This window comes from Dermacentor silvarum, chromosome 10, assembly GCF_013339745.2.
Source record: "Dermacentor silvarum isolate Dsil-2018 chromosome 10, BIME_Dsil_1.4, whole genome shotgun sequence".
In the NCBI taxonomy this organism is placed as follows: Eukaryota; Metazoa; Arthropoda; class Arachnida; order Ixodida; family Ixodidae; genus Dermacentor; species Dermacentor silvarum.
This window is the reverse complement of record NC_051163.1, coordinates 15,511,280-15,538,733: the sequence shown is the minus strand read 5'-3', so window position 1 is coordinate 15,538,733 and position 27,454 is coordinate 15,511,280. Positions and strand designations below refer to the sequence as shown.

Here is a 27,454-nt window from a genome sequence, read left to right as displayed (position 1 = left end):
AAAAGCGAGACAAGAAAGACAGACAGGACAGGCGCTGACTAACTTAATTGAGTTTCAGGTCATTTGCTCGCATCGTAATATAGATTTTTTTTTTTTCGCAGAACCTCTGGTCACAGCAAATACTTTTTGGTCATCCACGCGTACGCATCTGGCAAGGCGCGGAACGCGCACCTGCGCAGCCTAGATATGCACGCCACGCAGCAAAGCCCGGCAGACTCGAAGAGCCGACGAGACGAACCAGCGGAGCTCCATCCGGGGGAGCGCGCGGGCCCCTTCGATTGGTCGTGATGAGTTTTCGATACCTGCGAGGGATCCATGGCGAAGCCAGGAACAAAGCCGAAGGCGTGAAAGAAGCAAAAACAAAAAGGAAAAAAAAAAACAATTCCAAAAGAATCACGAACGAAGGGCTCCGGAGAGGTCCGAAAATGGCTTTCCCGTGCTTCAGTCAGATCCATACAGCCTCTACGTCCATGGCCCCTCCACCCCCCACCCCTCCTCCCACCGCAACGCACCAACCCTCGCCTCCCCCCTCCCCCCTCCCATAGAAGAAAAAATAAACAAGTAAAAAAGCGAGAAAAAGAAAAAGAAGAGAAACAGGAGAAACGCGGCAAGCAAGACAGGTGGCTTCTCGGCGCGCCAGTTGAAAACAAAATTTTAAAAAAATATAGAAAAACGAAAATCGAGCGACGGAAAATGCCGACCTGTGCGCGGCGATCAATTCTCGTTCATCAACGGTCGTCTATACGGCGGAGGAAAGCTGAGCTGCGCACTTTTCTTTTAAGACGGAACAAAACAAGAACACGGCGAAGTGATACCGGCGAAAGAAGAACGGAAATCTCGAAAAGGATTGAAGCTTCGGAAACCGCTCTCGCTTCTCGACCGGTTTCGCCACCGCACTGCTACTTTTGATGGGAAAGCTTAGAGGTAGAGGAGATGTTGCTGTTACGTGGCGTCGATATATATATATATATATATATATATATATATATATATATATATATATATATATATATATATATATATATGCCCGTTTCGTTTTAGGTCTTTTTAGTTCGCACAATTTATTGTAAACCCCCTTGGAGCACGGCGCCTCTAAGAGGAGATAGGAGAGCTCGCAATTGCTAATCCTCGTGTCCGATAAGATGACAGAACGAAACCAAATGAGAAGAAGCAAAGAAGAAGGCGGAAATCTATTAGCGGACTGTCGAAAAGATGAAAACCGTGGCGCACTTTTTTTCGTGTGAAACAATGCCAAATCACATTCTACTGTCAGTTGTGTTAGATATATCCTTGTTTGTTTGTTTGTTTGTTTGTTTGTTTGTTTGTTTGTTTGTTTGTTTGTTTGTTTGTTTGTTTGTTTGTTTGTTGTTGTTGTGAGTGGCTGTTATCTGTTTCTGCGTCGCCAATTCCCCTAACTGGTATTCTGCTATGATCATTACTTTATCCGGAGCCATTTTTCCGACGGGCCATGCCGCGTATCATTTGTTCTTCTTTTGAGATTGATTGAATGTTTTGCTGACTGACTAACTGATTGATTGATTGATGGATTGATTGATTGGGTTTTTAACATCTAACATGCAAAAATGTTTAACCACCAGTGAACGCACACCTAAATCTGAGTACACGAGCGGTTTTGCGTTTCGACGCATCGAAACGCATCCGCCGCGGCTGGCAATCGAACCCCCGACCTTGCTCTCAGCAAACGCCATACACACTTACTGCGCCACCGCGGCCGGTAGGGCGCCATCAGCTTGTTGGCCCGGATTCACCGTGACAACCGTGTTCTTCTATAACGCCGCAATCCGCCGGAAATGCTCTCCACGTGTACCTGCAATCTCATGACCGCGTAACGGCGGCATACATGAAAGCCAACGGAGGCCTCCTAATTGTTCGCGCATGTGACAACAAAGGGCTTGCGGCTGGAGGTGACGGCGGCACCACCGTTGCACAAAGCGCCTACGCCTTCGCAACGCGAGGCTGCGTAGATTATTCAAGGAAGCGCTGTTCCGACACCGCGGAACACCCCCCCCCCCCCCCCCCCCTGCTGTGTCGTATACAGTGTAGGCGGCCGATAGCGTGCCACGGCCGGAGTATTTATTTACTGCAAAACCCTCAGGGCCCAAGGGGTATTACAGAGGGGAGGGGGGGCTGCTCTAGCAAACTCAGCTGGACAAAGCTCATGGTTTTCTCCGATTACTTGACTATGTTAGTTTTCCTAAAACTCCTAGTAGTCGTGTACATGTATACATAACCGTTGCGTTTGGATTTCGCCTTGTACCTAGCCAGTTTAAACAGTATAGAGGCCAGCAGTATCAAATAACGCGTACTAACCGAATGCAACTCAGTTGGGAGTCAGCGCTTCCGTCATGCCATGTATTCTTCCAGCTTTGTTAGGAGACTGGATCACCACGACCAACTCACCCACACATTTGACTTCACTCGTTTGTATGTTTTAAGGCTTGACAAGTTCGTCAACGTTAAATTCTGGCGCACGAACACAATCATACGGGCACAGGACAAGAGGCCGCCATTCCATGTTTCATCGAATACTCCATGCAGTTTGAATAACTACACACCATCTAAGTCAAGACACAACACTTGTTTAATTTAGACACCACGCTAACGTCCTTCATTGTTTGGGCAGCCTAATTTTGCGCTTTCGATGTTTCATTCTTCTTTTTTCAAGTATTAATGTCACTGGCGCGTCAATGTCTCTCTGCTAATCGAACTATGAGGTTAAATCAGACAATCCAAAGCAAGGGTCTAATACAGGCACGTGAATTACAATAAGAGGGGGAGGGGGGGGGGGGGGGTAACAGGAAAATTCACACAAGGCATCCACGACACGCAACAGGTAAGACACGTCAAGCAAGAAACACAGTACGCGAACAAAAAAAGTACGCCTGCTAGGAAAAAAGACGTCTGCAGTTCAAACCGTGAGTCCATGACATCTAACACAATGTAAACACATGAACACATCGGCAGGAAGATTGTCGGGCATGTCTAACACCTCATCAACGATTCATACTACAAACCCACAAACTATACGCTGTTTAATTAGACCCACGTGCATTGGAATCAAAGAGAATGAACACACATCCGTGGAATAACGCGCTATACATAATCGTTCATCACTTGATAGCCACGTAACACGATGTGCTGGTGCTCGAGCGCATAAATCGGCCATGACTAAAATTTCGCATCTTTAGCGCCACGTTCAGGGTTTCTTAGTTGCTTGTATTCAGCAAAATTTGGACATTCTCCTTTTCTTAATTTTCTAGCAGAGTCACTCGCTCGCGTAGCTAAAGTAATCCTAAACTAACAAACAATAAACCAAAGAAAACTTTCCTAATGTACAGACAAACTGACCACACACGAAAGAACGAAAAAAAAAAAGAAAAGTGGACGTACGTCGTCAAACGTGACGGCTTTCTTCTTTCCAGCTACTCCCGCCGTAACGATCGAAGACTGCTGTTCTTGGCAGGTGGTAGCCATTTCCGTGTCCCGAGTCATCAGGACTCCCTCTTTGATATCACCACTGGGAACGCTGACGAGTCAGCGAGAAACTCCACCAAAACCGTCAAATAACACGGACCAACAAGAGCGCAACACGCCTCTACAGAAACTGTGTCCGTGGACCTCCAGTTTGTGGTCTTCTCCAAAGACGAGTTCAACGGGAAGGTGCTTCCACGGCGGACTCTCTATAATGAAGTTGTCCGGAATTCGGCGGCGGCGAAAGAAAGTTTAGATGCCAGAAGGTCATTCAACCAGTGCCAAGCTAACGAGCGCACCACTTCTTAGCAAAAAAAAAGCTTCCGCGAAAACGACACCGCTGGAAGCTCCACGGCTGTCACCGGACTCGTAGGCGACGTCCTTTCGGAAGACCCAGCCGTGTCGGAGCGAGCCACAAGGTTCCAAAGTCACGGACACTCAGACCACCACGCGCACTGTCGCGCGAGCCACTGCTTCGTCGCCAGCAACGCCAACGACAAGGTACCCGCCGTTTTCGAGATCATCAAACGGTCCTCGGCTTGTCCAGTGAGACGACCGGTCGTCAAAGGCGGTCGTCAAAGCAGACAACGAGCCGAGCTCGTCTAGAGGGGAGATATGCGAAACGGTCCAGACTTGCATCCCTGCCACTTGTGAAGAAGCGAAGATTAGGGCAAACCTGGAGTGACGCGTGCAAAGGTCGAACCTTGTGACGTACACAGAGAGAGAGAGAGAGAGAGAGACCAGTAAGGGGCCCGATAGGAAGGAAAAGCTTCCAGAGGGAAGGCGAGAACATCAGCTTATAGTCTCTCATCTTCTAGGCGACCACACGCAGCTGATAAGATACGCGTCGGCGAGAAGACCGAAAAGGAAGATAGCGACGGCTTGTATGTTCCATTCTGCTAGGCCATCGACATCTGTCGCCAACAAATAAAGGAACAGAGAGATACCAGCGGCTCTGCAGGGTGTTCTCTCTGTTTGTCAACGCACGGCTCCGCACAGACGTTACCGGCCGCGCCGATGCCCTCCTACACACACGCCGTTGGAGGAGAAAGGCGATTCGGGGGCAATGTTACTTCGCTCATCGATCGCTGAACCGGTGGTGACCGACCTGCGACAAAACTTTTCCGATGCTGAATGTGCGCACGATAAGGGGGCGGCAGTGGCGACCGAGCACGCCACAAAGAATGGGGGGGGAATGTGATCATTGAAAACAAGTCGTCAACACTCGACGGTGCCGAGTCGCCGGTTGAACGACTGACCGGAGAATGCTGTTTACTGTATTGTGAACCAAGAAGGAGGCGATGACCAGCGCGAAAACTAAGAGGCACATTGTACACGCACTTGGCGAGATCATGGCACAAAAATGTGTGCGCCAGAAACATCGGTAAAACTGCAACTCATCAGGGGCGCGGAAACGATTCAATACCAAGAATTTAGGTGAGCGGCGTGATCGGTGTCAGGAAAAGAGTTACGCACTGCACCTTTCGATTCCACGGGCACCTGCGTATACATGCTGCAACAAGCTTTCGTTTCCAATCAAATCCCGTTCTCCGAATAGATTTGCCGGTCAGGTACACGTTCTTCTGGCTACAAACCCTCTTTTGATTGATCGATTGATTGATTGATTGATTGATTGATTGATTGATTGATTGATTGATTCAGATTCATTGATTGATAAATTTATTTAATAATTTATTAACACGCCTACCTTGTCTGCATCACATTGCAACCATACTTGTGCAAGGTTCTTTTAAAGTCGCAAAGAAACACCAGGATTAATATATGCGCCGTGGCAGAGTGAGCTCCAGATTATTTTTTTACCACTGACCACCTGGGCTCAGTCAACGTCCGACCAAATCCAATTAAGGAAGCGTTTTTGCATCCCGCCCTGATAAGAATGCGGACCATGACGCCTCGTGCTCAGAAGCTGAACGCCACTCGCACGACGGCTGGTATATAGGAAGATGAAAACCAGACGGATGTAGTGGGGAAGCGCCACATCTGTCTGGTCTTCCTTCTCGAAAAACCTTTCGCCTTTTGTTATCTTGACGAGGGCATTCAAGTTCTTGGCGTACTAGGCAAAGTACATAAAGGTACATAAAAAAAAGGGCGCAAGGTGGACGGTATAGGGCATGTCAAAGCTCACAATAAACGCGTCGCCAACTGCGTCCTCTTGCGTAAAGGCATCCCGCTGTCCCTCACTCCACGCGCGCGCAGCTACGCTCTCTCTCCGTACTCCTTCTCACCAATTGCGTACAGTGCAGAGGAAGCTACGGGTCGCGTCAGCCAACCAAAACAGAGAACCGGAAGAAGGTCTATTCCACTGCCCGCCTCTGAGATCGTCTTCAGCGCGACGCTGACCTAACTGAAACAACCGGAAAGTATTTGCAGAACGCAATTAGCGATCGGGCCCTCCTCTTCCATTTCTCTGTAACCACGCGCAGATGGCTCTCGTTACTGATAGGCTGAACGCGAGCCCTATCCTTCGGTGCACTGCACGGATTTCGTGGGACGGGAGTATACATACAGGCCCAGCCCACGCGTCGCGCATGCGCGGTCTACGGTGCGTAACAGCGCCGTTATCACACCCCGGACGATCGTAAAGACCACCTCGGTAAGGCCTCCCAGGGCTCCAGCACCGGTAAACAAGGCTCGCGGCCGCGTGCGGAGGTAGAGATGCAAAGAATCGCCGTAAACTAGCCACGACGGCGTATGTATACACAGCCATACGGTCGCTCGACGCGCACTATACCACGCATGTGTCACAAACTGCGCAAGGACACCGCGTCGCTCTTTGCAGTGAGACAAAAAAAGCAAGTATATACAATTATCGCGGGTCTAAACGCTCGATGGTTGCGGGAAGCGAGAAAGCGGGAAACAGCTTGTCGTTGTTTGCGGCGACTTGGGAAGCAACGCAGGTCGGTAGCGAGAATAGACGGCCAGCATAGACGAGACAGACGGAGCCTTGTGTGCTGGACGCTCTACATCACGAAATGTGGTCGTTGCAAGGGCTGCTTCGTAATTCAATCAGCCCGCGAGAGTACGGAGAAGCGGGATGTTAAACAAAACAGGGCGTCTTTCTTTCCCCCGTATGCGCGCAGCTTCGCATCTTTTCTTTTTTTTTTTTTCCCCTTCCTCCTTGCCCACGGGGAATGGCCCAAGAACGCTTTATAGAGATTAACGGCGTCCTTTGTGAAAGCCCACTTAAGCGCGAAGGAGTTTGGCGGAGACAATGTTTCTCCTTATAGCCGAAAAGCCATCGAAACACAACACAGCGAGGGTAGGCATGAGGTATTTTATTAGCAAAAGCGAAGAAGCACTGGAGCACGGTTTGGGGGGCGGCCGATCGGACCCACGACCGATACGTCAGCGGCGCGCAGCCCCACGGAACGACACGATTATTCAACAACGTGACGCATCGTAATTGTTTTTTCAGATCAATGACTCACGGTATACCCATACGCTGCAGCGGATAACAGATGAAGCTCCGAGAAAGGTCCCAGGCTGAGTATTCGCCCACTGTTCCAATGCAGCGTGATCAATCTTGACACGCAGTTAGCTACAACCCAAGCAGAAACTGTCGCACTTCGTGGCGTCACATTGAGCCGGCGCGGGAAATTGAACGCGGCATGATAACCATGCAGTGTTTCCATTGATATTTCGTTTATTCTAGTTTAAGGAGAGTCTGCATGCTGTAAGACAAATTAGTCTCGTATTTCAGGCGTGTAAGTACAATACAGATGGAAATTAATTATCTAGAACTTCTTTTAAGTGTCCCTTTAATCAACTCCGGGCGGCTAACCAACAGTCCCCGGTTAGCCCTGTCCTCATCTTCACGTATCAAAATTACATTATTATTATTATTATTATTATTATTATTATTATTATTATTATTATTATTATTATTATTATTATTATTATTATTATTATTATTATTACGCAAGCATCTCGCCGTAGTACACAATCAACACGAAATGCTCTAGAAAATTTTGTGACTCTATTCTTATGGTAAATCACAATGATAAGACACTGTTCTATGGATGCGTAACTATGGTCCATGGGCTATGGAATCATATGGTTTCGTCGACACTTGCGTTACATTAGAGACTTTTAGTATTGCGGAAAATGCTTGCGTTAGCGTTAGCGTGTTACGCACGCTAAATCTTTGCGGAACGCTGTTCGATAGAGTTTTAGTATAGCGTAAGACAACGATGCGCCGCTAAGCGCAAAACCATCCAGCTGCGAGTATTCAAAGCACCAAACTGAGCAGCTCAACAACCAAACTAGCCGTGTGGATCCACGCCAAGCCTTGAAACGAGCCTGCATGTCAAGCACTCGGGCCGAGGGTGCCACCATGTTTGCAACGCTAAAAACTTAGCGAGCGTTTAGCGTCTCCGCTATATTTGAAAAATAGCGGACGCACGCTACCCGCAAAACTGAAATAGCGTTCTGAGCATGCGCAGTCTGACCCCGCTATTTTATTGCGTTTAGCGTGGTGCCATTTCCGCAATACTAAAACTGTCTATTGTTGCGCATGAATTTTTTTTTTCTTTTTGAAGCCATTTCTTCCCACTGCCCATCTAGCGCTACAAAGGAATCCAGGCCGACTTCTCTGCCTTTTCTTACTACTGATCGCTCTCTCCTTTCATTATTTGCTTTAAGCCGTGTATTTAAGCAGATGTTGGTGTTAGAGTTCCTGTATATGCTTCTCATTGGGGAGGAAATACAGTAACTACCTAGCAGGTGTCTGTAGGTGGCGCCATCTACTTCTCTTCTCTGACACAATAACTGTGCTCAAAACGATGAAAATTATAGAAGTAACGATTACACGAAGAAAAAAAAAAACATGCTGTGACATCAGTTCTTCAGCTCACGTACAGAACAAATATCCCTGAACAGATGCAAATGAAGCCCCGCATGTGTTCTCGACATCAGGGGTGTGCGAATATTCGAAACTTTCGAACAACTAATCGAATGATATACTATTCAATTCGGTCTTCGAATCGAATAGTTAATATTCGCAAATAAAATAATTTTTCGAGTAGTCATCGAACACTTCAGAACATCAACTGCGCACAAGCAAATATGAAATGGGAACAAAAGTACGATAAATTTCATCCCCGCGTGCATAGAATATGCATAAACCATGACAACTTACTTTTTTTTTACCAACTGCGAAAACGGGTGTTCATTATTCCACAACTATTCGACAATTACTCGATACTGGATTCGATTCCCTCCTGACACTATTCAATTCGCATTCAATTCGGTCTCAAACGTTACTATTCGCGCACCCCCGCTCCACATTCCAAGCACAAGACTTCACTGAACACACGCCACGGAAACACAAAGTTACTATGAAACTCGCAAACGAAAATACACAGGTGCGATTCCACAAGAACTAGAGTAACATCGGCAAAATACAACCAGACCGAAACGTATACCAAAATCATATTCAGTAACTCTACCTGATATTCCAGATTCCTCCAGAAACCGTACCATCGCAATTGCACCAACACGGTGCAATTTTTCTGACGACCACTGTAACCACAGGATATATATACCCGATCTCTTTACGAAGCAACGGCGCTGCAAAGCCCTCGAGCTAACCCCGCTTCGTTCGCCCACGACCACGCGTTAACGAAGAAGAAACACGCAGCTAACGCAAAATAGGCGAAAGAACACCGTTTCGCACACAGTGGAGAACAATTACCGCTCAAACAAAAGACCGCGGAGAACGCGTAGTCTTCGCACGGAGCAAAATGTAACCCGTGGGAGCTATTCGGCGCCCGGAAAGATGAGCGGGCCGCAGGCGCCGGAGAGTGCGCTGTTGCTACTACACACGTGGAAGCGTGCTGGAAGTTACAAGCGTGCAACGGCGAAAACCCAAAGGCGCCATGCAGTGCACAGGCGCTGTTCCAGCGGCGAAACTATAGGGTGCCTCAATGCGCGCCTCCTTCGAGCCCCGCGCTATAGGTGAAACGAGAGACGATCGACGACGCCCGGGGTCGTCGTTGCTCGCAACGTTCATTTTATTTATTTATTTACTTACTTATTCATCTCTATACAGGGTACGAAGAAAGAGGGAGAGGAGGTGCGACAGAGGTGAAGGAGAGATGCCGCCCGCGCAGGATACGCAGCGCGACGAATTGCGTGCAGAGGAGTTCGCGGTATATATCTGGCGACGCGCACACCTGACAGGGTGTCGCCGCGAAAGGTTATAGAGGGTGTTTCAGCCAATCAACAAGGATCGATTAGCTGAAACAACAATCGACAAGGGATATGAGAGAAGGGCGCTGGTCCGTTGTCCGCCACTAATCCGCCTAAGCTACGACGGCTTAATGGCTGGATCACACGGGAGGATTAGCGACGCACGATGGCCTCCTCCTCTGAAACAGCCTGCTATCGTTCCTAATTGGCTGGCTGGCATGAGCTACAGCCTTGATTTCACTGCATAGAGTTCACAAGACGCATCATGATCGCCAAGTACCATGCAACGAGAGAGAGAGAGGGAGACCAAGTACCACACATATAGCGCGCGCAGCGTGTAAACGCTAAAATGGTTTAGTTGCTTATTTGCTCGTTTTTTTTTTTCTTCTAAACTGGCGTCTGATGTTTCTGTACTAATTTAATCGATCTTCTACGTCCAGAAACAGGTATCCACACTCCAAGTGGCCAATGACGTTAAAAGTTTTGCGGTAGCCCGGTCTCACGACGGAGTGAATGCCCTCGCGTTCTGAAGAAAATATCACCCTATCTCTTTCTCTCTCTCTCTACACTGCTTATCTTGGCCGGCACTTGTCAAGTATGTACGGGCCCACCGGTGTGTACGATACACACTTGCAGCTTTCGTTCCTCCGAGACAGTGCGCGGAATTCGTCGGGCGCAGCATAACGCACTCCACTTCGCCTCCCGCCGAGAGGGTGTCATTTCTCGGCCACCCTATACGCGCTCCTGAGCCCCCTCACAAGTAGTTTTGTTACATAAGGCTCACGAACAATAAATGTTTACCACCACCACCCCAGGGTGTCATTCGCTCAGGTTATTCAATGGCCTCCCTCCAAACGAGCATCCACTGCACGCAATTAACGAAGCGCGATAAGAAAAGTTAATCCGTTAATCCGAAGAAAAGATAATCCGGCGCCAGCCGGTCTAGCATCTAAAGCTCAAACTGGCGGTGCAGGGGCTCTCGTTGTAGCTTTTGCAATAGTGTATAGAACAAGCGCCGACGAACTGCAACGTTTCAAACGAGCGCTCAGCGTACAGCACACAACGTTTCAACGATGCGACATAGAGTACACAGTTTTTCTACGGATTAACAAAATAAAAGAGAGAGAGAGAGAGAGAGAGAAAAGTTGCGCGCTGTTTCTCAGGACGCAATGTCTTTCTCTTTCTTTTTTTTCTTTTTTTTTTCTTTTTTTGTCATCCCTTCGCCCATTTGCGTTCGAGGAAAGCCGGAAATTTAAATGACACGACATCACCAGGGTTTTCATAAAAGGGCCTACGCACGACAGACACGCTTCCATAAATACGCAAAGCGCCCTCTTAAATGTGTTGAAAGTACTGCTCTCAAAATCGGAGACTCCTCCAGTTTCCGCGCGGCTCATGTTCTATAAGATACGACCTAACGACGAAGATGCCGCCTCATTCTGGGCCTGTGATTTTCGCAAATTAGTGGATGAAAGAAAAAAAAAGGATAGAAAAGAAGCGCGCGCCTAAAAGCCCTGAGCGAATTACAGGAGTCATTAGATGTCTCCGGGGAAGCGACGAAAGGAAGTGCTCTGCGTCAGGCGTGGACAGACGGTTCGGTGCCGAGTGCGTCTTGGAACGTATAAGAACGTTCACATGTGAATGCGTAGCTGGAGGTCGTCGCGGGTCAGTGGCCCAGCGCTGGCATTCGTGATATAGGGTGCCTCGATAGTACCGCCTCTCTCCAAACGGCGACGCTGCTATCTAGGCACTTCTCTATCTTCAGCCGCCTGCAAGAACGGAGTGCGGCTTTGCCGCATAGCTTTGATTGCTTGACAGGCAAGATTGCAGACCTGCGCGCGTATATGCTACCTTTGGTAGCATATACAGTAACTCTAGGCACTTGTACTAGGTAAGCATAGCATACCTGATTAACTCAAGCAGGCTAGGTGACTATTTGTCCCCTCCCCATTGGAAAGGAGATGCGAATAAATCATCATCATCATCATCATCATCATCATCATCATCATCATTGTCATCATTGATTAGCTCAAGCTGGCTAGGTGACTATTTGTCACCGTCCCTTTCGAAGGGGATGCCAATAACTCATCATCATCATTCGTGACGGAACAGAGCGAACAGATGAAAGCAAGTAACGATAGCATGCGCAAGCGCTGACTCGCAGTTGAAGCTTAAATTGCAACACGCACTTTTGTACTGAATGAATGTGGGTATACCCTCACTCTTTTTATTGGCGGTGACACTTATTCGTTGTTGGAATAGTGTATGTACGATGCTTCTCATTAGTCAACGGTACTCTTGCGCCTGTCATTGGCATTTCTTTCCATACAGTGCTACGTCGCAAAGGGACCGGAACATTCACTGCACCCTTTATTGAAAGCAACCAGCTCATAGCGACATGCAACACTTCTTCGTTGTTTGCGGACAGCTGACATATATACACACACACAAACTAGGCTGATTAAACGCTGAAGAAAGCGGTTAGGAGCAACCACGGCAACTCCCCCCGACCATGCCATTATACCATACCGTGCCAAACCAACATGGCGAGTGCGCTTTGAAAAAAAAAAAAGAAAAAAAAAGAAATATAGCGAAGACTCAGTCAAAGTGTGTCTCCACCATGAAAGGCATCGCTTTAACACCTAGACGCTCAGTTTACATTCGAGTACAGCGCTTCCTTCCGCCTCCTATTCTGATTGGCTGCGGCAAAGCGGCAAGGAGGAGGAGGAATAAACTTTATTTAGAGAAATGAGCAGACGCTAAAATCGTCCGAGGTGGGCGGCGTCCCTAGTCCAGGATGCCGTGGGCCTGAGCCGATAGCTTGGCCCTGCTCACCAGGCAAGCTTTTTTTTTTTTTTTTCTCTCGCGGCGAAAATCGGTTCCAGACCGATCGCGTTCGCCGCCTGGTTTTTCGCCCGCTTTCACCGCCAATGTGAACACACCCTTAGCGGACGTCCGCGTCGCGATCGGCCAGCGCAACACACACCGCGCTTTCTTCCAACACACGAGGCAGCGATTATAGCTTACTTATTACGCGGTGAGGGATCTTTTCCCATGAGCCTTTGTTTACATCTTCACGGCTGTATATGTATTAAAGGCTTCAAAATTGTCACGTGACGCGCCTTCGCACTTTGCTTGCCCCATGACGAACGGCGACACTAGCATGGCGGCGCACCGGAAGTTGAGCAGTCGTTCGCTCCAGCACTCCAGCCTCTCAAAGCGGGACAAGATAGTAAACAAAGGCACGACGGGAAGGGAGAACAAGGAAGTAAGTGTCCAACCGGAAGCGAGACGTCAGAAACGACGGAAGTAAAAGAGCCGAGGTGCCGAGAAAGATCGCACGTTCGCTTGGAACACGAAGGTGAAAGTACACAAGGATGAGGCAAAGTGGGCCAGAAGCGACAGGAAGTATTACCAAACCGGAAGCGGAAGAAAGGACACAGGAAGAAAAGGACACTGGCCAAAGCAAAGAAACAATATTAGTTAGTGCAGAAGAGGACCAGGACGGGGACCCAGGAGCGGTAAACAAAATAGTGAGGGCCGTAGCGGAACCGGAAGACGAGAAGAGGACGCAGAAGAGGACGTGCAAGAAGAAGAAACTCAGATAACTATAATTAGCGTACGGCTGACCGATATTAAAGGTTCGCGTTCCAGCCCGTTAGATGTCCTCACTTCTTTCACTGAAATGAACAAAAAAAAAAAAAAAGCCACGAGACATTTGCTTCTTGAACAACTGTAGCGAGCACACATCGGCAGATCATGTTCCCACTCTTATACTTCCTCAGTACCCGTCGTTTTGGGTATCGATTACACGTTGTCATTTAATGTCGAAGCCCTCCGTGCATTGCAAGGAAAACATACGCGCACTTAGCAAGCAATACGCGTGGTGCTGCGGCCAACGACCAGTCGTTCTTGGCAAAAGGAGCACAAACGCAAATTCAGTGACGATGACGACCCTAACAAAAAATACTAATCCAAACAAGACAAATATGTTGGTTAAAGTTAAATACATTATGGTGCTTTACGTGCAAGTGAATGAAGCACGGCGCAGTGGGGGTACTGCGGATTTCATTTTGATCAACTGGCGTTCTCTAACGTGCACCTAAATCTGAAGTAAACGAGCGTTTTCTCACTTCAACCCCATCAAAATGCGGCTGCCGCGATCGGGATTCGATCCCGCGACCTCGTGTTTAGCAGTGAAACGGTATGGCTACGGGCTACTGCGGTGGGTAAGAAAAGGATTCAGAGCGAAAATGGACACATCAATAGCTTAGCAGTGGGCCGATTAGGAAAGCCTCAGGCGGAAGGCAAGGTTTCGATATGTGGACATTGAATGTACAACATAATACAAAGAAAGACTAGAGAATAAATTCAAGATTCAAGAAACTTTAAGGTCTATTAGCAAGCTGGAAAACAAACGAATAAAATTCCCGAAACATAGGCAGTGATAGGGAATACGTTTCTTCCTATACTGTTTTCCTCTCAGTCTTGGCGTCTCGTTTATTTTTAGTTTGTTCAACTTTCTCTTTTTTATTTCGTTTTTTCAGCAGCCAGGGAAACAAGACCACTGCGGCACCCCGCTATGGCAGCACCTCCATTCATCCTACAGAACGGTTAAGGCTAAACGGATTAAAAGGCTGCTGCCGTCAACTAACGGAGAAATAAAAAGAAAATAACCTAAACGAGACCGCAGAAATGCAATAAGGCCGCTGAGGTGCGCAGAAAACCGAGGACCGCGCTAGAATAAAGAGCTTCCCCACGTCTTTCCTCATTCAAGTGCGCCCTTCACCACGCTAACAAGATGGGGCAGCGGGACAGGGCTCCGCGTCTCTGCAGCTTTTCTACACTCAAAGGTTAGCGCGAGCAGTCCAAAATAAATATGCAGATCATGTGAGGGCGACGATATAGTGGGAAGCCTCGAGTGGCTTAGACGAGAATAACCCGTCACTGACCCAACACCGGGAGGAAGAAAAAGAAATCAATATAAGTGAAACCAGAAAAAAAAAAAAAAAGGTGGAAGTCGAGAAATAAAAAAAAAAAAATAGGGAGGAGGGGGAAACAGAGGGGGAGGGAGAGGGGCTATGCGTGCGCGAGAGGACACTTGGCACAATGCGATAGACGTCAGCAGACATACGGAGGGCGCCCGCGGGAGCGTCAACGAGAAAGAAATTTGTGAGTGGCGGAGCTCAGGATGACCTCATTCACTTTTTCTTTTGTTTTTTAAAGCAGCGCGCACTCTTGTTTATCATGCACTCGCTGTGGAGAAAAATACCGCGAACAGCCGCTCGAAGAAAAAATACCTCGAGTGCCGTTGAAAACAGCGGTGGCTGGCTAGATGACCACGAGAGGGCGCGACTAACTGAACGACGACGACACGATGGCATCCAGGTGCGCGACGACGTCGCAGTGTCGCGGTTTGCACACTCGGCAGCAGCATATGGACGTTTCTTTCTTCTGGGGATTTCTTTCTTCTGGGATTTCAAATGTAAGTGTAAAAGGAACGCAATGTTTTCAGTTATGACAGAAGAAACGGGAATCATCCCTACAATGTTTTCTTTTTCTTTTCCCAAGCGTACGCCATAACGCGGAAGTTAGTCTCCCTGTGTTTCTTTTCATTATTCTTATTCATTCTCTTTTAATACTCGTGAACGTACCTGTTCTTCACAAGCAGTGAAGCCCCTCCAGACAGAGGAGGGGGAAAGGGAGCGAAGCAAACCGTTGTTTCCGAGAAATCCGGTATACATTCTGAATATCTGTTCGCGTGACGGGAAGGACCGCATTTAATTAAACGCATTCCTCAACGTTGGCGCGCCTTCCGAGCGGCAGCGTTTCATTCGCCTCGACAGAAATGGCAAACGTTCCTGCATATACGCCGCTTGGTCAGACTGACCCTTGCGGTGATGACAGCGAGAGCGCGGAAATATATTACTACGCCTTTCCGGTAGCGTCGTTGAAAAACAACCACGCGCTATTTTGTTTCGCGAAGCGCTCGACCGCTATCGTCCATCTTCGCGGCGAGCTCTCTCTCTCTCTCTCTCTCTGTCTTGTTTTTTTTTTTTTTTTTTTTTTTTTCCCCAGTAGGAGAGTTACTGAAACACATTGCTTCATTCTTTGGCTTCTTTCTGTTCGTTAACTTCCGTTCACTAGCTCTCGTGCGTTTGCGGGAATGTGTTTACAAAACTCGCAAGACCGATTCTGTGCTGATACTTGCTCAATCAGAAGGGCTTCCTTTCTTTTCCTATTATTAAATTCAAGCTATTGTAAGGGGAGACAATAAAGATGTAATTTCAAACTGCCGGCACTGTTTGACAAACTTCTTTTTTTTTTTTTTTGCTGTCCGGTTACAGCCACATCATCGGCTCTTCTGCAAAGCTTGCGCAATGTCTGCACACAAGCGCACTCCCAAAGCCCTGTCAACATTTCAAAACCGCTTCAAAGGGATTCGGCGAGCTTATCACACAAGGTCGAAGCACACAGTGGGTGTACACAGTCTGGAAGGATATGAAGGATGTCGCGTTCGCGTTGACCGAAACCGGACGAATAAGCGGGTGTGTTTTAACTCGGCTGCAAAGGCAATCTTTAGATAAAATAAAACTTGGGGAAACGCTTAAGCTTCGCCTTTAAGAATAAAACGCGATAGCATTAAAGGGTCCCTGACTGCTTCTCAGGCTTCCCGGCAACTGCAGCTTACACAATCGTAATTTTTACCGGGAAACGCTTGCGACGAACGCTATGCACGAAGGTGAGCTTTCTGGTTCTTTTTTCTTTTCTTTCCCCACAGCCGGCGCCGCCGCTGCCGCGCGGAGGCGAGCGCCATCGGGTGTCTGCAAGGAGCCAAGCGGCGCACGCGGCGTGCGCCGCTCTGTGATTGGTAGAAACGCAGCGCTGTGATTGGTCGACAATTTTCGCTCACGGTCGACGCTCGGTCAACGCCGGCGACCCGCATAACGGGGCCCTTAAAGATGTCGCTTTAAAATCAAACCAAGTTACATAGCTCAAACGTCCCAAAGCAACACACGGGGCGTCCTAGGCACGTCGTAGTGAGGGGACCCGCCGTGGTATATAGCGTGTCTATAGCGTAGCACTGCTGAGCTCGAGGTCGGAGGTTCGATACCGGCCGCGCCAGCCGCACTTAAAGTGCAAAAAAAAAAGTTCGTGTACATGCATATCGGTGCGCGTTAATGTACCACAGGTGGTTGAAATTAATCCGGAGTCCCCCACTTCAGCGTGCCTCCTAATCAGAACTCGGTTCTGGCAGGCAGAAGCCCGGAATTTAATATTTTTTTCTTTAGTGGGGGTCTACGGATTAATTTAGACCATCCGGCGGGTTCCTTATTGTGGCCTTACGTCTAAGCATACGAGCAACTTTGCGTCGCACCCTTATGAGAGTTCGCGCCGACCGCAGCTGCAGTGTAAATTTTACACCTTAAAAGGTTTAAATTTGTCTATAACTCACACCATTACACACAGAAAGGCGGGAGGGTGCGAGTTATAGATATATTTACACCTTATTCACTTTTAAGGGTGTAAAATTTTTTAGTGACGGAATCGTGCTCAGCCATAGGAATCAACGGCGTCATCGCGGCGAGCGTAAGAGAAACTCTTACCTCGAGAGCTGCTATGCAAATGAATGCATGAAAAAATTGAAATCTTCGTCATCAACTGAATCTATTCCAATGAGGCCTGTTGCATTTAAACGAAAAAAAAAAGAAACATTCAACTGTTAAGAACAGCTTCCCTAGGTGAGCAAGTTCATACTACGAAAATTGAAGAAAGTTAATACATATATACTGTTTTAGCGATCGGTCACTTATATAACTATGTGACTCAGTAGTAACAGATGACCTGCCAGTTATGTAAACTGTATTAAGTATAACACCTGAAGCTGGCAATGTAAACATATTATGCACCGCTCTAAAAAACATACACCAGTTAAACTGCGGTTCACTGTAAGATAATTTACACCCTTTTTCACTTTTAAGGGTGTAAATTATTTTGCAGTGTTATACCGCCGGCACAAGGCGTGCATGCAGTCGGCAGCACTGAGGACTACAAAGGGAACACGGCTTAACTGGAAAAAAAAAAAAAAAACTCGTCGGTAAAATATACAGGTCCCGAGAAAGGAGAGCTCTGCTCTGGCACAAAGCCGCACGGAACGCAGCCAAGGCTAGACGGGGAAGCATGCACTCGCCGACGTTCAGCTGCGCGTAAACAAGCACGGTGAGTGGCCCGAGTGTGTGGGTGCACGCGTGGGAGGGCACGAATTCCCGAGCATCAGCGAAACGCTGCGTGCGGCCCGACGAAGAAGCCCCACCGCGGTGCATCGCGGGGTTCAAACCCGTCTCGTCGCCGACAGCCGGGCGCCCGCGGTGGCTTTGATAGTGAGCGCGGTGCGCGGAGGGCGAACGTCGGCGAAAGCGTAGAGCAGGCTTGAGTGTGACACTTCGCTAGAAGAAACTAGAGATCTCTTCATACTGGTTGAAAGCTCATTATTTAAAGAGACGACTAAACAGCCGCTAAGTCAGGCTGGATTCGCAAAGTGTTTGTTCAAAACCCTACTTTCAATCATTTCATGGCAAAAGGCGTTTTCTTTATGTACTCGTATAATCGGAAAGGGTAGATTATTACCCAATAAAGTGGAGAGAGAAAGGAAAGACAGGGAGGTTAGGAATTAAATGAAGGTCAAGCATTCATTTTGTTCAACAGATTGATTGATTGATTGATTGATTGATTGATTGATTGATTGATTGATTGAGTGAGTGAGTGAGTGAGTGAGTGAGTGAGTGAGTGAGTGAGTGAGTGAGTGAGTGAGTGAGTGAGTGAGTGAGTGAGTGAGTGAGTGAGTGAGTGAGTGAGTGAGTGAGTGAGTGAGTGAGTGAGTGAGTGAGTTCGATGCACCAAAGCGACACCTACGTTACGAGAAACGCCCGAAGCGACGTTCTCCGAATTTTTTCTTCTTTTTCTTTTCTGTCTTTTTTTTTTTTTTGTATTTCACCCCTATAGAATGCGGATGCGGGAATCGAACCCACGATCTCGTGATCAGTGGCACAACGGCACTGTTATTAAGACACCGCTAAGGGTGAGAAAATTCGAAACACGACCCATGAATGTGTTCGTATATATGCTCGGTAACCGCATGTATGTGCTCATATACAGTAACTCTAGGTAACCACTCCCCGACCCGCCCCCATCGACAGCTAAAGACATCACGCCAAATAAAAGGCGCGTTCCGCAAGCTGAGCTGCATCGCGGTGGCCAGCGAGGCCGATCCGTCCATGCTGGCTAGCTTCGTGAAGGGAGCTTGAGTGAAAGCGGGTCCGAGTGATACATTCCCATTCTCGACACGCCCGCTGACCACGAGGCCTCTACATCGCCGGAAGGCCGCAGGGCGAGCACTGCACACCCCGAGGCCTCCCGACGGCGATATAGCGCGGTTACGACGACGCGAGCTATAAAGCGGGGCACGCTCGCGCGGCTGCAGGGACGAACGAGCCCTGACGGCCATCAATCTCCGCTCGCCAAGCAAGCACTGCCACGCGGCCGACCGGACAGCAATGGCATTGCGCCTTCGAGACCACCAGGAAGGGTGATAGGCCAATCATTACATGCGCGCAAACAGCATCGTTGCTGTAGGTGTTCGCGGTTATGAAAACAGATTCGGATAGCTCGAAGAACGAACAAGCAAAAAACCCGAGAACGACGATTGGAGGGATCAGTCAGGTAATGTAATGATGTAAACCTTCCAGCCACCTTAGTAAAGTTATAGTTAAAAAATAATAAGCAGGCCGTCTGGTAACAATTAAAACATAAGACAAATTCTGAACAAGTCATTATCATCATCATTACTTAGCGACATTTCGCTAAAGATGAAGTCTTTTGGGCTGCAACCAGGCGACTTTGTCAAGAAAAAAATTCATCGACGATTACGATACTCCCTAATGCGAAATTTCAACGCAGCTCTATAAGTGTTCATTTCGAGATATATTGGCTGGCGCGGACAATCTGTCTCGAGCGGCACGTTGCAGACTGTGCGAAGTGTGGCGCGACTGCCTCGCTAATCGGGAGATCGCGAGAGGCAGCGCGTGGGTGACGCGTGCGCGCGACTCACAGCAGCCGCTGCAGACAGACCTCCGCTCATGCAGCGCTTTGTTTCCATACAGACAATGCACGCTATTCTGGCGCCATCTCGTAGCCATCGTCGCCGCGGAGCCCGTCTTGCGCGGCACTACGCTTTTCTTTTCACGCTTTCGTCATACCCTCCTCCTCCGCTTCCCTCCTCGCACTCTCTTCGCTGTCGCCGTCTTTCATCTCCCGCTGCGCTCCTCGTTCGCTTCCACCCTTCGCTGCGCTCGTTCACTCGGTTACGAGGGACGCCGACGCTCGCCACAGGAACGAGCGCCTAAGAGATGCGCTCTAAAAAAAAAGTCGCGAACACTGAGTGCCAATGGTCATACAACATGAAAGCCGTGACGCCGTCGGAACAAGCCCCCTTTCCATACGATTGATCAGCTGACTGGGTTTAGCGTTCCAAAGCGACGCAGGGCGCTGCGAGAGACGGCCTCTATCTGCACAAATGCACGCGCGAGTGGTCGTTCGTCGACAAGCGCACACATCTACAACGCGTTAAGGCAACAAGGGGGCCAGCCAGCTTTGGCAGGAGAAACAAAATCGGATCTGATCGCCATCCATTGGCTCGGACGCGAGCGCGACAAACAACGAACGGAGCGACAGATACGCGCCAAGGCGAGGGGGTTCCATTAGACGAGCCGTCACTGCGAATTGGCCAGGCAGGAAAGAAGCCAGCAAAGTATAAAGACCGGCGAGATAGACAGGGCAAATCCCGTCCGCGCGTATTTGTCGACGCGGCGTCGTCCAGCGAGGAGCTTCACCGATGGCGAACGAGAAGGCCCTGAAAAGCAGTGCGCCCGAGCCGCCACGGCCAGGATGATCAGGATGTACGCGCCGGTTCGCCACGAGGAGCGGCAGTATGTGTATACACGGTAGGTAACGTAAACCTTCCAGAAGCGCTTGGATTTAAAGTGGAGGGAAGCATCAACCGGTCAGCAGTCGAGACAAGCGAGAGACGTTTAGAGTATTGGTGGGGGAACGGCAGGGAAGACATTGATACGACCGGATCTCTTAGACTCATAACGGCACTAGGTAGATATTGAAGAAAGATTAAGCAGATGTTTACAAAAATGCTAGATAAAAACATGTGCAGCATAACTGATTAAATCAAGCAGGCTAGGTGACTGCACCGTTTCAAAGGGGATGCCATAGAATCATAATCATCATCACCTGCAGTGGCTGTGCTCGTGGTTGCGGTGCCGTGCGTAACTCTTGTCTGTAAAAACGCATCACAGTATTACGGAATACCTTAACAACGGAGACACAACGGATGTGCGCAGCAGTGTTACTGGCGTCATCTTGTGACGGTGGCATCAACTCAAGCACCGAGATAGTCGAACCTCGATATAACGAAGTTGCACTTGCAGCGAAAAACTTCGTTCTATCGCGAATTTCTTAATTCGACGTTTCGTTAATTCAATAGAACTAAGATCGGGAAAAAAAAGAGTTCATTACATCACGAAATTCGTTAAATCGAGGTTCGTTAAAGCGTCGGCACCAACAAGATGGCGCTACCGGCGCTGCTGCGCTGCTGCTGCCGTAGATACACGTCTGCGATTTTCAAGTATCCCGTAAATTGATGTGTGTTTAGGGAGGCCTTAAAGATATTTTTTTCAACAAGTCTACGACGTATCTTAAGTGCGGCGTCGCTTGACGCCGACGGTTTAATTTCAGGAGGCTCGATTGAACGCTGGAACAATTTAGACCGGTAAAGTAGTAACCTTTCAAGAACGTGTTTCCATTAATTTGGCGGAAAATGGTTGTCACCAGCGACGAAAATGAAGCACAAAGTTGCTTCCTTTAGAAATTGTCACCTAAAGCTACGTAGCACCGGTATGCCAGTGTGACGTCACAGCTTTCAATGTAGTTTCCGCGTGTTTGGGTGATTTCGTTTTCGCCGTGTATGGCCTAAGCAGTTCTAAGAAGTCACTGGATCGAGTCTTGGGTTCCGTCAAACTTAAGGGTAATCCGTGCTTATCGACAAACGCCTAAATTACTTCCAGCAAAAATATATGTTAAAATACGTGCCATCACAAGAAAGAAAGCGCGGGAGTTGCCCAGTGGCATCGCGCGCCTTCGGCCTTTTGCCTCTTTTTCCGAATTACGGAGCCTGAAGTTCACGACAGGGCCGACCTTTTTCGCCATCCCGACTTCGAAGTGGAGTGTAACTAGAAAAGTTTAACTAATCGTAGCTTAATTGTCAGCCCTGCTTGGCTCGAATTCCCTCTTTAATGTCCCTTTCAAGAACTTCAGCCGTGGAATCTATTCCGACCAGGACGAGAGAGAGAGAAATAGGAGAGGAAAGGCAGGGAGGTTAACCAGACGCACGTGCGGTTTGCTACCCTGCACTGGGAGAAGGGAGTATAGGCATGAAAAGAGCTAGAGGAGGAGATAGAGCACAGTTTCGCGCACACTTGAAAATTCCCACCGAGTCTACACACAGTCGCCAAGACCTGTCGACTTGAGGTGCTGCAACAAAGCTTTCGTGGCTTCCTGTGCCATCGACGCGTACGTAAATGGTCCAAATATCTTCATTTCCGAAAATGGTCTGGAGTGCAGCCGGTTCAATGCTGTCCGGAGAAATGCTGTCCGCATATTGTGCGGCATGAAAAGAACCACTGGCGCCGAACAAGATAACGCCAGGAACACGTTCCACGTGGCATGTAGCTTCATGCAAATGATGAAACGCGCAAACCTGCACATCCGGTAGCACGCGAGCGCGCGACCAAACGGAAACCTCGCAGCACTGCCATCGCAGCTCGGCTCAAGAGAGCGAAGACCCGATGAGCGCACATCCCATTACAGAAACGATGGAGAGAGGGAGAAAGCCGAGGGAGAGAGAGAGAGAGATAAGCACATACAGTGAGGCAATGAATAAATTTGCGAAGGATTGACAGGTTTGTTAGAGGGACGAACAATGAGGCAGCGAAGAGAGGGACAAGAACGATAAGAGAAGTTATGGAAAAAAAGAAACACGGAAAGACGTTACACCTGCCTCAATGAAAATATGAAAACGAAAAAAAAAAGTAAGACAATACAACTTCGATAGAAAATAAAATAAGGGGAGGCTAGGCGGGGGAGGGGGGAGGGCACGGACGCGCGATGAGAGAGCAACAGGGAACACATCCTGTCTTTATGTTTTGGCTCATACGTGTCTTTATTCGTTTATTATTATTGTCAATTTCTTGGCACGATAGAAGCTCGAGATGCTGGCGCAGTTCCGCTAGTAGAATGTTTAGGCTCAACCAAAGCATGTGTTTTCTATTATTATTATTATTATTATTATTATTATTATTATTATTATTATTATTATTATTATTATTATTATTATTCGTCTTCTACACTAACGATACGGCGCAGCACGCCAAGCCATCGCTTCGTTGACATCAACTACCATTTCTCTCTCGCTCAACCGGAAACCGAATAAGCCCAGCTTTCTCAACTCTTGCGCCCCGCAGAAAGGGAGGAGGAAAGTATCGAGACTACACTGGTTCGCAGATCGGTCACCAGATGCCTCCACAGCGGCGGCAGCCGCAAAACACCACAGCTGCGCCGAACCGTTAGCCGATGCAACTACCATCTCAGTCGGAATCCGCACGCCGAGTGGCGCCACCTGCTTTCGCGCCTAACGTCAGAGAGCAGAACGGGAAGGAGGAGCGTGGAAGAGGAGGAAACGGCAGAGCAACACCAACATGCAGCTACAGCAGCGCCACGCCGCGACCGAAAGACGACCCGCGTCAAACCACGCGCGCTCCGCGCACTGGACAGCACGGGCCCGCCGACACGAGGTTCTGCGAAAGGATTCCGGCGCGTGAAGGCGTGCGGTGCGAGTGACTTGCTGCAGCGAGGGCCGCAACCCCGGGCACGCGGCATCGGAGGAGAAGAGGCGGACCGCGGCCCAAGACCGGCAACAAAGCGGCATGCCGCCTCGTCGAAGAGCAGCGCAGGCATCGTGGGATGGCATTAAGGTGAGACGGCCGGAAACGCTTTCTTCTATTCCACGGCTCTCTTTCTTTCGCGTTCTCTCTCTTCTCGTTTACACTTCTTTCTCTACGATTGTGAAATTCTCCTCTCTCCCCTTCGACCCCCCCCCCCCCCCCCAACTCGCTCGGGCGCGTTTGCCGTTACATGACGTTGTTCGACGTTTCCAGGACGCAGTAGATGTATACAATGGGGAGCAAAAGTTCGAAAACCACGTGACAGCAGCGAAGTATTTCCAATTTCCTTGCGGCGTCGACGCGCGCTACAATTGTCGAGCACGCACTTTTGCGTTGCGCAACTCGATTTCGGGCTACATGTGTATATGCAGCGAAAAAAAAAAGAAAAAGAAAGAAAAAAAAACCTTTTCCCTCATTATCCGTCGTTTACAAACTTGTTCACGTACAGCACGGTTCACTGTGAAAGGGAACACATTTACAGTACTATTTTGTTTACTTCATCCCATATGCAACACGCATGAAATGCTTAACGCCACAAAGGTCACAATTTTATTGTCATGCAATGTCTACGATTATGCACTATTGTACAGCCCGTGCGGGGAAGCTGCGGATTAATTTTGACTACTTGGGGTTCATTAACGTGCATCCAATGCACGGCATTCTGCTCCAGTCGGAATGCAACCGCCGTGGCCCGGTTCGAACCAGCGACCTCGCGAGCTCAGTTGCGCAACGCCGTAGCCAATGGGCTGGACTACCGCGCGGGTAGTAATTGAGAACACTAGCATTTATTGACTGATAGGACCTTACTTCCGCAGGCTATAGGGAGAAGGCCCCGAGTGCCGAACGCAACTTACGCCACCTGGGGCCCTTCAGCGTGAAGTGCGTAATCCGACACACGTGACCGTATCCCACTGTGACCAAGTTCGGGGAACAAATGTCGTTTGCACCGCGCTTGAATGATGATGATTATCCTCTGTACAAATGACACAAACCCACCGCGTGGGGGATCGGCCAAGAATTGGGCGGTTTGGAGAAAATGGATTTAAAAATAGAAAATAGAGAAAGAAAAAAGAAAGGAATTCCTGCTCGGTGTTCTAATTAATTATTATGAATGACTGTTTTAGGAAGGCAGCCGATTCGAATCTTCAAGTCAGAGCGTATTTTGTTTTCTTTTTGTCATGGCTTCTGATCATATTCTAAAAGGTTCTAAAATATCGCTAAAAAGCAACAGTGAATCACTTCAAACTGGTAATTTCTTTTCTAATGTTCATTAATTTGGCGGGAAAACGTTTATTATTATTATTATTATTGTTGTTGTTGTTGTTGTTGTTGTTGTTGTTGTTGTTGTTGTTGTTGTTGTTGTTGTTGTTGTTGTTGTTGTTGTTGTTGTTGTTGTTGTTGTTGTTGTCGTCGTCGTCGTCGTTGTTGTTGTTGTTGCACAAAGTGAAGGCCAAACTTTTCCTTCTTGAATTGCGTGCCGAAGCGTAGCACCGATATGTCAGATTGACGTCACGTATTTGAATAATTTTCTTGCATGTGGCCCACGTCGGAGCAGTAGTAGTTCTCGAAACTTGTTACTTTCCCTCTTATGACTACTTTAGGATACAATATTGCACTTCTTCACCTTGAAAAAAAAAAAGACATTACAACCACTCCCATAATATATGACGTCATTGCTAGCTGGTGAAGACCATGGCACCTCCTCGCCACCAGTGTTTCGTATTTTGCGTCTTTTCCACTAAGCAAAGCCTCTTCTTGCGGTATAGGAGTGACAATTTCGCTACTGGAGAACAGTATTTTACTCATTCGTCTCAACTTAATATTGGGGTTGTTCGAATGGTCAAATTTCCTAATCGAATATCACGTCATTTCTAAACAGACAGCGAACTACAATATTTGCGTGGAGCAAGTCTTGCAAGAAAGGCGCTTTTCTTTTTTTTTTTTTTTTACATTGCTTGACACATGCGTGTAATGTCTTTCACAACTTAACATCCGGTCAACAGAGGGGCTTGTATATTATAAACAACTTCTTGGCTGTTCCACGGCGTTCGGCGTCTCTCTGCAGCCTCACAGCTGTCCTGCAGTACAGCACTATTTCCCCCTCGAGTCTCAAATAAGTACCGTTATTCGTTATATGCGAACGAATTGAAGTGAATTATGGCGTTTTACGTGCCGAAACCACGATCTGATTATGAGGCACGCCGTAGAGGGGGGAGGGAGGGGACTCCAGGAGAAGTTCGACCACCTAGGATTCTTCAACGTGCACCTAAATGTAAGTACACGGGCGTTTTCGCATTTCGCCCCCATCGAAATGCGAACGAATATTCGAGGATTCCGAAAAAGTAAATTCTGGATTCGAATACACACGCCCCTTCCCCCCCATTTAGTATTCTTGTCTGGTGTCTTTAGAAAGGATCAAAGTCGACTTCGCGAAGGTGGACAAGAGATTCCAAAAGGATGAAGTAAGCCCGTGTGCGTTATACGCTGCAACTTTTTTTTTCTTTATTTCATTCTTTTTTCGTTTATCCTTTAGGCGAGCCCCGCGGAAAAGTGAGACGTCAGTGGGCGGCTAGTCGTCGCGCCGTGTGCGACGAACAACGGGCGAGCCTTTGGAAGGAAACGCCGACGTTTCTTTCGGTTTCTCTCGGGTGACCGATCCGCTTCGCTTCTGTCTTCTATTCACTTGTCAGCGTGTACCTGTACACGTTTGCGCAGTGTCGAGGCGGTATTCTGCAGCGAGGAAATTCGCGAGCGAGGAGGCAGAAGACGTACGCCGTACTTAGGCAAGCTCCGTTGCAAAGAATAGTTTGCTGGTTGTTCCTACTACTACTACTACTACTACTATACTACTACTACTACTACCAGTTAACTAAATAACTATTCAATACAAGCTAGTAATACTAAAACCGGCTACTGATATTGTCGCTACGGTTATCGCAACTGCTATCACCACTGGTACTATCATAGCAGCTGTTATTACTCCTTGCACTACTGAATTTCCCATTAACACAACAGGCAGCAACATGGAATAATAATAATAATAATAATAATAATAATAATAATAATAATAAACAGAAAGAAAGAAAAAAAGCTTGGGCAAAATGGGAAGATAGGGGGGGGGGGGGGGGGTGCTGAATATAAGGAAGTTAGAAAAAACACACCCTCTAAAAGCGCTCGAGGCAGCGCTTGCGTAAGCGTTTTCATCTCGCTTCCTGTTTCACATTCCTCCCCTTACCGTCTACATTCCTGCCCAAGCGCAATAATATCTGGAAAGAGGTCCGTTTCTCAACGTCCGCAGCGAGGAAGTAACCAAATATAAGACTATACGGGCGGTATTTCTCTGGGTATTCCGGCTTTCGCGTTTTTTTCCACTATCTTGCATAACCACACGCGCTGCCAATCAAGTTTCAGAAAGAGACGCGGGCTGGGGCTTCGCTTCGCGCATGCCATATGTCGAACAGCGTTCACAACGCATGGTCAGAAGAGCCAAGAAAGAAAGAAAGAAAGAAAGACCCTAAAATACGGCGCGGCTTTTTTCATCTCTCAAACACTACCGTTGAATTCACTCGGCGTTCAACTGGATTTTAGTCTACCGTGTGACTTTGAATGCATTTTCCGTTTCTTTATCGTTACTTCCATTTACACCAACGGCGCAAAAGCTGCGGTATCGTCGCGCCATTAAAGCA

General features: G+C 48.2%; 1 protein-coding gene and 1 long non-coding RNA gene across 5 annotated transcripts in view; one reads left to right on the top strand and one right to left on the bottom strand.

Annotated features, from left to right (window-relative positions):
* Nucleotides 1–27,454, bottom strand: part of LOC119465806 (adenosylhomocysteinase-like 1) — a 286,195-nt gene that overhangs the window by 192,962 nt on the left and 65,779 nt on the right. The window contains exon 1 of one of the 4 annotated variants that reach the window (XM_037726277.2): nucleotides 3,412–4,066. The exons of the other annotated variants lie outside the window; for them this stretch is intronic. Within the exon in view, the coding sequence (XP_037582205.1) occupies nucleotides 3,412–3,513 (102 nt within the window). The 5' untranslated portion in view covers nucleotides 3,514–4,066. Of the gene's footprint in view, nucleotides 1–3,411; nucleotides 4,067–27,454 lie in introns of those variants that run through there. 4 annotated transcript variants of the gene reach the window in all.
* The window catches only part of LOC119465810 (uncharacterized), a 57,483-nt gene continuing 53,053 nt past the window's right edge, over nucleotides 23,025–27,454 (top strand). The window contains exon 1 of the long non-coding RNA XR_005194924.2: nucleotides 23,025–23,798. This is a non-coding gene — a long non-coding RNA (uncharacterized LOC119465810). The remainder of the gene's footprint in view (nucleotides 23,799–27,454) is intronic.